At 36.4% G+C, this 13,578-nt stretch overlaps 1 protein-coding gene across 1 annotated transcript in view; it reads right to left on the bottom strand.

Annotated features, from left to right (window-relative positions):
* UTRN (utrophin) overlaps positions 1-13,578 on the bottom strand; it is a 374,661-nt gene that overhangs the window by 25,368 nt on the left and 335,715 nt on the right. The window contains exons 63-66 of the mRNA XM_027888221.1: positions 13,355-13,512; positions 10,816-10,982; positions 8,289-8,400; positions 707-843 (exon numbers count right to left, since the gene is read on the bottom strand). Of these exons, the coding sequence (XP_027744022.1) occupies positions 707-843; positions 8,289-8,400; positions 10,816-10,982; positions 13,355-13,512 (574 nt within the window). The remainder of the gene's footprint in view (positions 1-706; positions 844-8,288; positions 8,401-10,815; positions 10,983-13,354; positions 13,513-13,578) is intronic.

Genomic DNA, 13,578 nt, shown 5'->3' with positions numbered 1-13,578 from the left:
ACGAAGAGGTTTTGTTTGGTTATTGTAAATAAAATGCACAGCCCTCCAGCCATGAAAACAGAGCATGGGCATGGGCAATGGCACTGCTGTATGAAAGCAGAGCACCTATGCTAAAGCCTTACATGAGCTGCTGTTAGCTAAGTGTGCCACGTTCAGACAGTGCAGTACTTCCACAGGCTCCAGCACGTGAAGGGCAATCAATCCATGAAACTAATTCTAGCACCCTGACAACACATTTTAATTTTGCTCTTGTAACAGCGTCTTCTGCTGACAACTACCAAGAAAGTAAATAAAGCGAAGCACTTCTGTCAGCACCACAAATAATACCGTGGAGACACTGAGAGTGCTTTCTCTGATTAGGCCACCTGTATTTCTGATGCCTGTAGGACCCTAATTAACTCAGAGATTTCTAATTCCAGGAATATGGACATAACCAAATGAGCAGTGCAGTTCAAAAAGCCCAATCTCCTCAAAAGTGTTCTCTGTAAAAGAGCCATTCGGCACCCTCCAACATTACCTGCTTGGTCCATTGCCATGGACATTATAAAGTCAATGGCTTTAAAGTAAACTGCTTACCAAAATCCAATATAAAATAAGGTACTTTAAAAAAATAGGCAATACATAACAACACTCTGCAACTGTTTTTGATTATTTCTTGAGTTCTTTTTAGGTCAGTGACTCCAGTGACTCTATAAATCAAGCTTACGTCTCCAGGTTGTCACCCTCCAATACTGTTTGCACAGGTAAGTAGCCAAGTCGGGGATGCTTCGCAAAATACTTCTTTGATCGGAACTTATTCTTCAGCACCTTTGTGAAGTCTCGTACATCTTCCCCAGATGTTGTCTTTAAAAAAGAAATTAAATTCAACATTGCTAAATAGCATTTATTTAATATCAATATTAATGATTAATAATGATTAATAAAAGAATACAAGGAAGAATTTTAAAATGTTAATGATGCTAAAATTGCCTTTTTAGTATTCTGAAATAGAGTACAATAACAATAATGCATCTAAAAATTTTCTTCTCAAAAAAAACAGCAAAGCTTCAAATTCCCAGCAAAAAATGCACTTACCAATTAGTTTACAAATTAGAAAAAAATTTAAAAAGGTTCAAGTTTTAAGTTACACATTTATAACCACTCCTACAAAACACAAATATTTGATTTTTCAGAAAAAATAAAAAAAGGGCGTATCAGTTTTTCAGAATCAGTTGGTAAGATACAGCCCTCTGCATTCACATAGCTCCCCAAAATACTCACTGCCTTCCATTCTAGACCTACAATGGAAAACTTTATCACAATATGGGAGTGGTATGTGTTAAACCATCCTCCATGGCCAAGCTTTTCATAAGCATTTTCTGCCACTACTATTATTCCAGAGTGAAAAAAAAAAAAACAAACCACAGATGAAGTGATAGTCAGTGGACAGCCGCTGTTCAAAGGCACAAGCAGGACTGATAAGAACAAATAGTGCCTGAAGTAACAAACTCCCAGGCTGATTGTCTCCTTACTACCACAAGATAAGACCAGGAAAAAATTAGCCACAAGATTCTTCAAGTCTAAATTTACAAGTTATAATCACCATCTTCCATCCCTCCCAGCATCTTTTTTACTAATCCTGACTGATGCAGCAAGTTCTTCCACAACTGACATACAGCAGTTACTATTAAACGTTTCCTCTTGCAACTGCATTAAAGTGGCCATTCACCTCCTGAGTTAGCTGAAGATTTGCAACAGCTTCTACAGATTTCCAGTCCAACCTCTGTAACAAACTACAGATTGCATTTTTATACCCTCTGCTTTGGGAGAAGCCTGTTAACATAAAAGGTTGCCAAAGCCGATGGATAAACACAGGGAAAATAGAGAGAAAGACTTTTCAGTTTTGTAATCTTTTTCCCTGATGCAGCATGAAGAGGCCTAGAAGCAGACCAGGCAAGCTATTCCATGATTCTATTCTGTGTTGTCAAAACATAAAAAAACTTCCCTATGTGTTTTAATATATGCAGTTACAAATTCTGTAATGCAGATCAGATAAGTAATAGAAATCGTAGATAAACTGAAGTTGGTAGATTTCTCATATGTGGCTTTAACAAGTAACAACAAACTGAGTAAATTTGGGATTAAGAGATGTTTGAAACCCTCAGTTTTAATACAAGTGGATTTTGGGAGTGCTTGCAAAATCATTCTTGGAAACCATCTACTCCAACCACTGCACCATCCAAAGAAGGAACATGTGGCGACTCAAAGGGCTGCTTATTCTCACACAACAGTAACTCAGACAGATGGAACTCTGTCCCAAGGCCAAGGAATGAAAATTTTAGTACCTACACATTGTAGAAATAAATGTCTACTGAGCTGCCAAGCTCTTCCTCTGGTGTATTCTTTATTTGGTGTGACAGCCTGATCCAGTTCCTTGGAAAGAAAACTAATATGCCTATGTACTTACTGAAGACAGTAAATATTAACCAGTGAAATATGAGCAGATTTGAAAGAACTATTTTAATTTACACGCAACTAAGATACAACTCTTTGAAATATTTCTTCTACTTATTTTTGCATATGACCACATTACACAATCCAATCCAAAATCATATCAAGGGAGATGTACTATAACATTTTCCTTTCAAAAATCAATAGCCAGGCACTGTTGTGTAAAATCTACCTTCTAAATTAAAATAAACAGGTACCTTGCATACTTCCTTACATCATGGCATCTTGTCTATTTCTACACAAATCAATAGCACAAATACCACCATTGTTACAGAACTTCTTCAAAAGCAAAGAGAAAATCCTTTTCTTCACTGAAAATTCAGCCAAAGGACCATGCTTTCAAGCTCAATTTAAAATCTCAGTTCTTAGAGCAAGACAAGGTTCAGGAAGGAGAAGAAGGAACATCTAAGATCCACGGCTGCCATACATACATAACTAAAAAAACCACCTATACCAGAAGGTCTCAAGGAGAAAATCCATAACAACTGACAAACTGGTATTAGCGCTCTACAATATACCAGCCAGGCATAAAGGGAATCATAAGCAACAAATGAAAACCAGATAAAATTATTTATAATCCAACACAAATTTAAAAACTGGGATTTCATGGAAAGCAGTGGAAAAAAATGAGTATGCTGAAACATGTTTTTCATACATAGGCTAAAAAAATAGTTTCTGTATACTTCTAGTGTATTGGAAATAGAACAAGTCTTCATTGGGAAAAAGTAATACCAAGAATGTAATAAAGCAGTTAGAGCTCTAAATTAAATAATATATAATATAAAAATTGTAACAAATTTATGAAACATATGTGAATAAATAATATAGAATACTTAAAATACATACATATATTTGCCTTTATTTATTACTATTCTCTTCTTCAAAGAAAAACTAATAATGGAGGCCCAAACAATTTCTCACTCCTTTCATTGCTCCTAGCAGAGTAAAAGGACTAGTCTGCACCTAAGTCATCCTTCTCTTACATTTCTTATATTTAACACAAACCCAATTAGCTGTTTTAATATACACATAGAAACTGATTCCCAGAAGAGATGTGAACCTAATGTATGTTGTCACTAAGGCCAGGCAGACATTCATGGGTTATGAGGAAGCTGGTAAGAAACCTTCAGTACTCAAGCAAGTTCCAAGAAAAATATGTTTTGTGTAATACGACATGCTCAGAGATGCAAATTTGTAGTATAAAATAACATCTATATTGTTAAAAAGTATTTTACTTTATTCTTTGATAGCATTCCTAGTAGACATATGAATCTGATGTTGTATCTTGAAGCAGCTGTCAGTTAGACAGCAGTGGAAGGCTGGGAAACTTCCCAATGTGGGATGTGAGATTAAGACACAGATACTTCATTCCTCTGATAATTTTTTTTTTTTAAATCAAAATTCAGAAAGCTGTTCACCAATAACTTACAGACATGTTTAACTGTATCACAGAATCAAACAATATGCTGTATTGAAAGGATCTTCAAGTCCATCTCCTGGCCCTATACAGGACACCCCAAGAATCACACCATGTGCCTGAGAGCATTGCCCAAATGCTTCTTGAACTCTGTCATACTTGGTGCTGTGGCCACTTCCCTGGGGAGCCTGTTCAGTGCCCAACCACCCTCTGGGTGAAGAATCTTTTTCTAATATCCAGCCTAAACCTCCCTTGACACAACATCAGGTCATTCCCTGAGGTTCTGTCACTGGTCATCACAGAGAAGAGATCAGCGTCTTCCCCTCCTCTTCCCCTCACAAGGAAGTTAGCCTGGAAAAGAGAAGGCTCAAGGGAGACCTCATCACTCTACAACTACCTAAAAGGAGGTTGTAGCCAGGTGGGGGTTGATCTCTTTTCCCAGGCAGCTCTCAGTAAGACAAGAGGGCATGGTCTCAAGCTCTGCCAGGGGAGGTTTAGGTTGGATGTTAGGAAGGAATTTTTTACAGGGAGGGTAATCAGGCACTGGAATGGGTTGTTCATGGAGGTGGTGGGTTCTCTGTCCCTTGAGGTATTTAAGAAGAGACTGGATGTGGCACTTAGTGCAACAGTCTAGTAACTGTGCTGGTAGTGGATCAAGGGTTGAACTTCAAGATCTCAGAGGTCCTTTCCAACCCATCTGATTCTATGATTCTATATCAAAGACTACCCTGACAAATTAGCAATTCTTCTCAAGGCAAAGAGTTATCTCTGACCCCCACAGCTGAAAGCAATGTTATGCATATGAAATAGTCAGATTCAACCATTCTAGCTGCTTTCTTTCATCTTCCCCACAGAACAATCCCATTTTGTTAACAGTGAAGCGTCATCCCTGGTGCACTGCTAAGCATATCAAGATGAAACCACTGACTTACTTATGTCAGTTTGTCACTTATAAAACACCAAGGCTGCTTGATGTTCAGGAACGTATCTGTCTTCTCTGAATGTCACTAGGAATTCAATTTTCAGATGACTTACCTAGAGGAGACATCTTAACAGGCACTATTTCAGATAAGCTTTATTGTGCCTGGAAAAAAATTCATTCTAGGGTGAAGTACCATTCAACCAATAATTTCTGATTAATATTCTGAGCTCTTCCAGGGAAATAAAATTCTGGTCATCTGGAAAATGAAAGGGCTAACCTTTGGTGCCATTGTTGTGTATAGAAAGACTACCAAAAATTAATTCCCTAAAATAAGAAGCTATGCCAGGTGAGTGGCACAGAACTACAAAAATTGATTCTACTTTCATTATGGTAAGGAAATAAGTCTACTTGCAATGAGAAAATTTTCAGAACTGTGATTTGGTATTTGTACATTACTCCAGAAGAGCTTTTTTTTTTTTTTAATATTCCTTGCTGTGGAATATAGGATTTGCAAAGTGAAAACAAAGAGAGAGTTTTCTTTTGGAGAAAGAAAACTGATGCAGTAAGTATTTCCATCTGAAATTCAAAAGATCCGTTGGTGCAGAAAGCCACATTAATATAACACAAGTGACACTATTGAGAGGATTTCTGTTCCAAAACAGCTAAAAATAAACCATGTAGATAGTTACATAAGAGCATTCCTGAATTAGATGCTAGTACAATCTTACATCCTACACATCTCTGCATAATATTCTACATTAAAAATCCTATTTCTACATCTTTTCAGAGAAAGACTAGGTGAAAAAGTGGAAAACTAACTAGAATAACTTTGCATTTCTACTACTTAAGAGAGAGTAATGTTTTCAGTTGCTTGTTAAACCCATCTCTAAATCTTGGATGGAAGAAAAAGAGACATAAGTCATTATTATTAATTTTTTTGCATTTTCAGCATCAAGAAAACCAAATTGCAAGGGAGGATGAATGTTGAAATGGCATTACAGATTAGTTTACATATAGCTATGTGGAGTAAGTAAATGGTCATATTCTGAAACTGTGAAGCAATTCTTACCTAATGCAAACATCACAAAATTCATTGAATGGAGAACTGTCCTCTTTCATTTTAAAAACAGATTCCTTAATCTATTCTCCAAATTATTTTAAATTTAATGAGAAGTTACTGTGCTTCTGAGATATCCCTTCATATCCTACACTTAACGGCTTACTTGAAAACAATTAAATGGTCTCGCCTCCACCTCCGACTAAGCTCCAGTTCTAAATGTCAGCTTAATTAACAGAAGCATTTTCTTACCTATTTATTGCTACTATTCTTGATAATAATGTATTAATATGCATTAGCAGTAAGAAAGTGAAGGCAGGTTTTATTAAAGAGTTCGTGCATTTTGTACTCTGCTTTTCAACACTGGCCAAAAAAGTAACATTTTAACATCAACAGCTTTTAAATTTAGTTGAAAAGATAGAGTAGATGCACTCTTCCTGTTCAGGCTATCTGTATTGTAATATAATGGATTCTACCGAACAATTCATTGCCCTTTGGTACTTTATCTTTTATTTCACAGACCTGGGTCCATGCTATTTTTCAGGCATTATTCATTTGAAACATATAAGCTATTCTACTAACTGGAAATTCTTGACTACTGTATTACATTAATTCAATATGTAGAATTCAATATGTAGAGAAGTTCAGCAACAAATTAGCACACCAACCAAAAAACAGCAAGGATAAATAATACTGAATTCTTTTCGTGAAATCAATTCTTTATTCCTGACCTAGTGCAGATGAGATTAGTTAAAACAGATTGCGTGTGGGTACTGATTATGGAAGTTTAACAGGCATGTAAGTCTGTTCATATAATGGGTCACTTATTTTTACAGAAATGGAGCCAGCAGAGTGTACTTATAGCAGGACCCAAGTAAAATTCCAACTCTTATATTCAGATTCCAAATTAATAGGGGTCAGTGCTGGACCTCTAATTTTACGCGTCACCTAAATTATAAGCCACTTCTTTTTTTCTGCTCTACTTAAAACTGCTGCAAGTTCCTTCCTTTACCTCCTATACACTTGCCTTCCTTCAGTCACTCTAATCAAGAAAGTCATCTTAACGATCTGTTATCCTGTAGTGGATTCACCTCATTCCTCCCACATTTCATGGAAAGAAGGGACTTTTGCCTTATGTTACTTTATTTTACACTTAATAATGCTTTAAAACTATATTTTTTTTGCAGCAGTAAGAGAAATCTTCCCTATAATACAAGCCATCCCTAGTCCCAGGGACAAGAGAGGATTCCAGATATTTCCAGAATTTGTTTCTGTTCATCACACTTCAGTTTTAAAGGAGATGGCTCACAGTTATGTAATGTGAACATGTTTAACAAGAACTGAAATTTTCTCTTAAGATATCAAATCTGCTGCTTTAGAAAAACCCTGGAATTCATCAGAAATACACCATCCTGTTCTAGGAATAGTACCATACCCAATACCAGATATAATCTGTGTTTGCTGATTCAACAGAAAGGCCATTTTATCCTGTGGACCAGCAGCATTATCTATTACAACATCCCTCATACTTTAATTTCTGAATTTTCAGTATATTTTAGGCAGTAACAAAGAACATTTCTGTTCTGCTAAAGATGAGGTCAGAGAGAAATTTGTAAGGAGAAAATGAAAAATTAATCCAGGAAAAACACATCCCAAACATGTTTAAATTTTTAGATTATGTTGGCTAAGGAGGCAAATAAAAAATCAGCATCACCATATTTTTAATGATGCCTATGCACAGACCTTCAGATCCTGAGGATTAGAATATGGATAAAAAAAGGTCATATACCATACCACAAAAGCAGTATAAAACAAAACCAGAAAATGACTTCTGAAAAGAAGAGGCACGAAGAGAAAAAAGTGACTAAATAAAACAAATATTAAAAATTATTGAATAAACAACAAACATATTTTAAAAATATTCTTCAGAGTATAGCCTGACATGCCAATTTATCAATCAAATCCTAAGATTAGGCTACAGAATCAATGAAAAGAAATTATTCTTTACTATGGTATAGCAACAGTAAAGTGAGTCGTTTTTCTCTGACATGTTCTCACTCTTATAGTGTGTGTGCATATGCAAGTATACAAGTACTACAATTACATTTAATATTGTAATAATCTTTCTTCTTACAAAGCAAAAGTTAAGTTCAAGTTCTCTCACAGTTGGATATGTCTACCCATTTCTGTAGAATCCAAACACTGTCCACATAAAATCAGCAACACTAGGAAAGTCCCTGATGCCTTCCAAAGAGAAATGTAGGAAGACACACCCTACTAAACATATGAAAATGAATATAAAAGAATAAAAGTGAGGTGACAAAAGACTACATAAAAAATTTAGACCTCAAATAATGCAAATAATAATTGTTACCTCTTAGAAACAGTAAACTAGTACTCACAGGTATACAATACTCCACCATTGGGTAATGCAATTTATGCCCCTTTGCTGTACGGCCAGAAAAGAAACAGCTCTGACAGACATCATAGTTGAAATGTTTTAAGCTCCGATACCTATGGGGACATTAAACAAAGTGATTAGAGATTCTTAAGTCTACTTCTAATTAAGCCTCACAAACCAAATTACTCTCTGAAATGGTGTCACCTGGTTTTCAGCAGCAGCAGCAACACAGTGAGTTTGTTGGGATTAGCTTAGAAAGAACCTTGAAGTGTGCGGGTGTGCGTGACCAGGATGTGGCACAGCCAACACTCATCACAGCTGCAGACCCAGGGGCCACTGCAGCAGCTGCACTGGAACACAGGAAACCTGCAGCCCTCTTAACCCACTACACACAACTTCCCTACATTGCACACCTCACTGAGTACTTAAAAGAAGTTCCTGTCTCTATATCCATTGTCAGTCATCTGTTGCCCAAGTCACTTTTCTTACAGGCATCAACTTCATAGATGGGCTGTGAAGAATTTATAATGTTCAAGTTTTTACTAACTTTAAAACAATACTGGCTTTAGTTTTCTTTTCCTCTATTTAGTATTCAGATGGTATCTCAAAAAACTTTTATAAGCCAGATTGGGTTTACATGGTTTTACCCTGAATAGTTAGCTTAAATGTTTGTAACTCATTCTGATGCTCAGAAATTCCAAACACATTTCAGAAAATGAAATTCTTGAGAATTCATGAATTATAAAAACAATATAAAATTCAGTTAAAAGAATTACAATGATATATTTACTTTTGGTATTGTTTCTTTTTAAGAGACTATGTATAAACAAAGTAAGAAACTTATACATTATTCCTTGTATTAAATGTGCTCACCAGGAACATGGTTGATTTATTTAGACTAAAGCAGACTAAAGCAACAATTCAATTTCAGATTCCTCCACTGTTTTTATAGTATGGTTGTTCTGACTGCATGAGATTATATCATTAGTATGAAACGAAAATGAGCAAACTTAACCAAATTGAATAGCTACTGAATAGTTAAAGTTTAAATTAAATTGCTTCCTGAGAGCAGTTTTCAGTACCCATCCACATTTTTTCCCTGCTGAGTTTTATGTTTTGTTTTGCAAGGGAATATGTGTCTATAAATGTAAAGGTTCACTTTAAAGGATGCTGATGCAACTGTTTATAATCTTTGCTCAGAGCCTGTGCATTAAATGGCCACATTTACCTTCTGCTAAGATGCTAGAAGCTTTTGTTGTTGCAGATCTCTAACTTCATTGTAGAAATTATTTAGAATGACCCATTCTTTTGTCTTCCTTTCTCTTCTTATCTATCTCTCTACCCTCCTTCTACACATAGTACAGACAAGATTCATCATCCCCAACTTAGACAACTAAAACATATCTGGGCTGGAGCTTTGTCACTCTCTGTTCCCTCAGGCAATAATAAAGAAAAATAAGAACACTTCAAAAAATTTCATCTCCTCACATCTCCTCAGGCAACAACGTTTGATCAGATTTATTACTTTTGCAAATATATGTCTATATTTATAATGACAAAAAAGAGGGTTGCTAGCTCAGTCTTGTAACACTGACTAAAACCAGCATGCCTAAAATTAGGTGAGATGAATCTGACCTCAGGATTCGTATTATTAGCCTTTAAAACAACAGAAAGATGGAGTGTAGAAAGCATGGGGTACAAAACTTACTCATCTGCCAAGATATCCAAAGAAAAATCTTAGAAGCACTTACAAGAAAGACCATTTTATATTTTTTCCTAAATAATACACTAGACTCCATGACCACAGTAGAGGAAAAGGCCAGTTATTCTTAGCTCTAGATGTAGCCCCTGCTGGGATTTTCTGGGGGATTTTTTTTGCATAATTTTGTACATGGAATAATCAATTCACAAATGCATGCTAGTTGTAACAGTACTCACTAAGGGTACCAACTACAGTTTAGCAGAATAACATGAAGAATATTCCCCAGGTAATTTTTTTCTTTTAGAATTCACATCTTTCTTTGAACAGATGAAAGTCAGATTAAGTTCAATGCTTGAGATAGGAACTGTGCAAGTTGCATCACAGCAGCATATCAGTGTTTGTTTTAAGCAAGGAAAGACTGATGTTAAAGGGTGTTTAATATTGCCTGGCATAAGTTAGTTTCCCAAGTATTATGCAGGAGGGCAGACAGACAGACAGTCCACATTTTTTCTTACTGATTACCTCCTTTCGATCTTGTGCTTAAAAAAAACATGGAGTGCATTCATATTTAATGTGTTATCTACTGGATCCAACAATGCAAAAAAACCTGATGACAGCCTGCCCTGGACCTCTGTCAGTCACTGGTTGTCTAACAGTGGTACTGTAGGAGCCAGAACTGCACTGGCTCAGGCCACACCCCAGGTGACAGATCCTATCTTAAAGCAGGAAAACAGGGGAAAACAGATAGAAAAAACTGCACTTGTTGGAAAGGTTAAAAGTGTGGATATTTTCAGGGAAACACTGCACCTAACTGCCCTCCTCTTACCTAAATCCGACAATTGGACACTCTTTACAGATGTTGCACTTGGCCTGATGTTTTGCTGTTTCTGCAGCTGCCACGCGGTGTAGAACTGGTAGCCACACCATAGACTGTGGTTCTAAGCGCATCCAATCTATAAATTGCTTTACAGTTATTTCTGGCTTATTATGATTCTGTGGAGAGAAAGAACCCACATCCAAATTAAAAAAGAATAAATAAATAAAATAAAACAACACAACAACACACACCCAACAAGCAAATTTTCCTTAGAATTGTGTGGAAAAAACCCAAACAGCAACCTGTGTGAATCCTTTTCATGGCAGGTTAATCCAAAACCATTTACAAGACAAAAGAAATAACCTTGATCAACATGCAAATAAACAAAACAAATCAGTCAGTAAGACTATAGGAAACTAGACAGCTGTGATAGAATAGACAGATGGTAACAAAGGTGGAGGACATAGTAAAGGAGTAACAGAGTTCATAGTAAAGCTGTCTTTGAACTAAAAGGACTTGAAAAGTAAGTATGAGCATGAAAGGGAAGCACTTTTTGCACCTCAGACATGCTAGAGACATGGTTGTCTATTGTATTAATATTGATGACAAAATGCTAAATGTCAGTAGTGCTTGCATATGTCTACTGATTGCCATGAAACTCACGTTATTTTTTATTGTGCTCAGAGCTCACAGTATTCTTTCTAGTTAGCACATTAAGCAGACAGACACACAAATGAAAAGGCACATAACTAATGAGAAAGAAATCTGCCATTTTATAGGCAATCACTGCAAGAATACAGTAGAGCTAAAGTATTAACGTGATTGTTTTAAGAAGGAAACATGTTTCTACATTTTCTTTGAATTGAAACAACCAGAGAAGCCTAGCTGTAAAGGTATTCTATTCATCAACTTTGTCAGCAATAAGAACAGAGGTCATATTTCTGAGCTCACTGGAATTCACAAAACAAAGCTTAAATATGAAAATTATTCTTAATGATAACGCATGACAAAAAGCAACTCTACGCTTCTTTACCTATTTATAGTCCAAGTTGATTTTTGCCAGTAAAATGGAGAAGCATGAAAAAAACCCAACACATTCTTTCCTCACCAACAAAATACTTGTTTTCCCTTGGCTGAGAATTGCCATGCAACTTCAAATTTTCTCTATGCTTTTCTAATGACCAAAGACTGAACTTGAGCTATTCCTGTGAGATGAGGGGTATAACCTCATTATCAATATAACTGTAATAACACATCAAGTATGTAAATGCTACCTTGATAGTACCCCTCACCCATAATTGAATAGCGTAGGATATGGGGCAGACCCTTGAGAGACTTCAAGATCATTCCTCTGTGACACAGAAAGTCTGCCACCAACAAATGAACAACTGAATATTTCAGTATGACTTGAACCACTCAAGGCCAGTGATAGACATGTCGAGCATCATCCCTTATTGTCTGAAGTAGCAGTGGTAAAACATAAGGGTAAGTTTTACATGGTTAATGGGTCAAATCAACTTCCATAAGTATCTACCAAATTATTCTTAACCTGGACAAACACACTTCCGATTCTAATCACCTGACTCCAAAAACCAACAGTTCTGAAAAAAGTTAGCGCAACTGCATTTTTCAAAGCACTGGACAAAAATGCAGAAATGTCTATGAAACAATGGTGAAAGAAAAATACTCTAAAGGGTCCCTAAAATCTTTAATGTTAGATTCAACAGAGTCAGAAATATTCAAGTCAGTAATTTTACACACCATAGGGAATTTTTAATCCATATACAATTTCTGATGATGCTCAAATCAGCCACTTTCACAGAAATAACACACAAAAGCAGTATAGCTATCACAAGCAAACAGTTGGAGCTGAGGCATTCTTGACAAAGTCAGTTAGTTGTGTTTCATTACAACATCCTGTTTTTAATTCTCATCTTCTTTAAACAAACAGATGATCCTTGCAGCCTCATTAACCCCTGGCATGTAGTGTAGGGCCGAACAGCAAGCTGCAAGAGCTTTATTCCATGTTCTGATCTGCTACATAAAGGCTCACAATATATAAATGACTATGTTTGAAGTTTCATGCAAGTGCAAGCTCTTTTGGCAGTAAAATAATGCTAAATAATTTCCTGGTTCATAAGGTCAAAAATTACTACCAGCATCATTCTTTTGTTCCAGCAGGGATCATGTCTTGTTTCAGCAGGGAAAAGCACGTTCTCACAGTATCGGGTTGCTTTGAACAATGCAAAGCAGGATAATTGGCTGCTACAAAACTTTTTAACAGCTTTTAGAGCTGCAAACACTGTCAAAATCACAAAGATCTATACATTCTTTTGGCAAAATAAAATTTGTTTCATCCTGTCCTAAACCATAGACCATTACAGCTGCATTTTCACAATAACTTCCCACACTTAGTTGCAGGGGCATATTCATTTCTGTTCAAAACTCAGTGGATGTTTTCAAATCCCTCTCATCTTTTTACATCATATACAAGTGAATCTTTAGACTTCACAGAGGTTTTTCTTTCACATGAAGGTCTCTGTCGTACCTGTTGGAAGCAGCTGCGCACACTGGGTTCAATGTTGCTCCCACCAAAGGCTGCCACTTCACCAAGCTGTCGTGGGATCTGGATAGCATCGTGAAGCAGAAGGCCCAGCTGCCTCTGATCACACATTTCCGTAGGGCCAGCCACCTCCTTGAAGAGGTCTGCAACACCAACAAAAGGTACCGTATCATTTCATTTTCACATACACCCCCTTTCATTCAGTAACA

Source organism: Empidonax traillii, unplaced genomic scaffold (assembly GCF_003031625.1).
Source record: "Empidonax traillii isolate 1590-97213 ecotype Southwest subspecies unplaced genomic scaffold, ASM303162v1 scaffold235:size1242204, whole genome shotgun sequence".
Classification (NCBI taxonomy): Eukaryota; Metazoa; Chordata; class Aves; order Passeriformes; family Tyrannidae; genus Empidonax; species Empidonax traillii.
The sequence above is the reverse complement of the archived record's forward strand: the minus strand, read 5'-3'. Positions and strand labels throughout refer to the sequence as shown.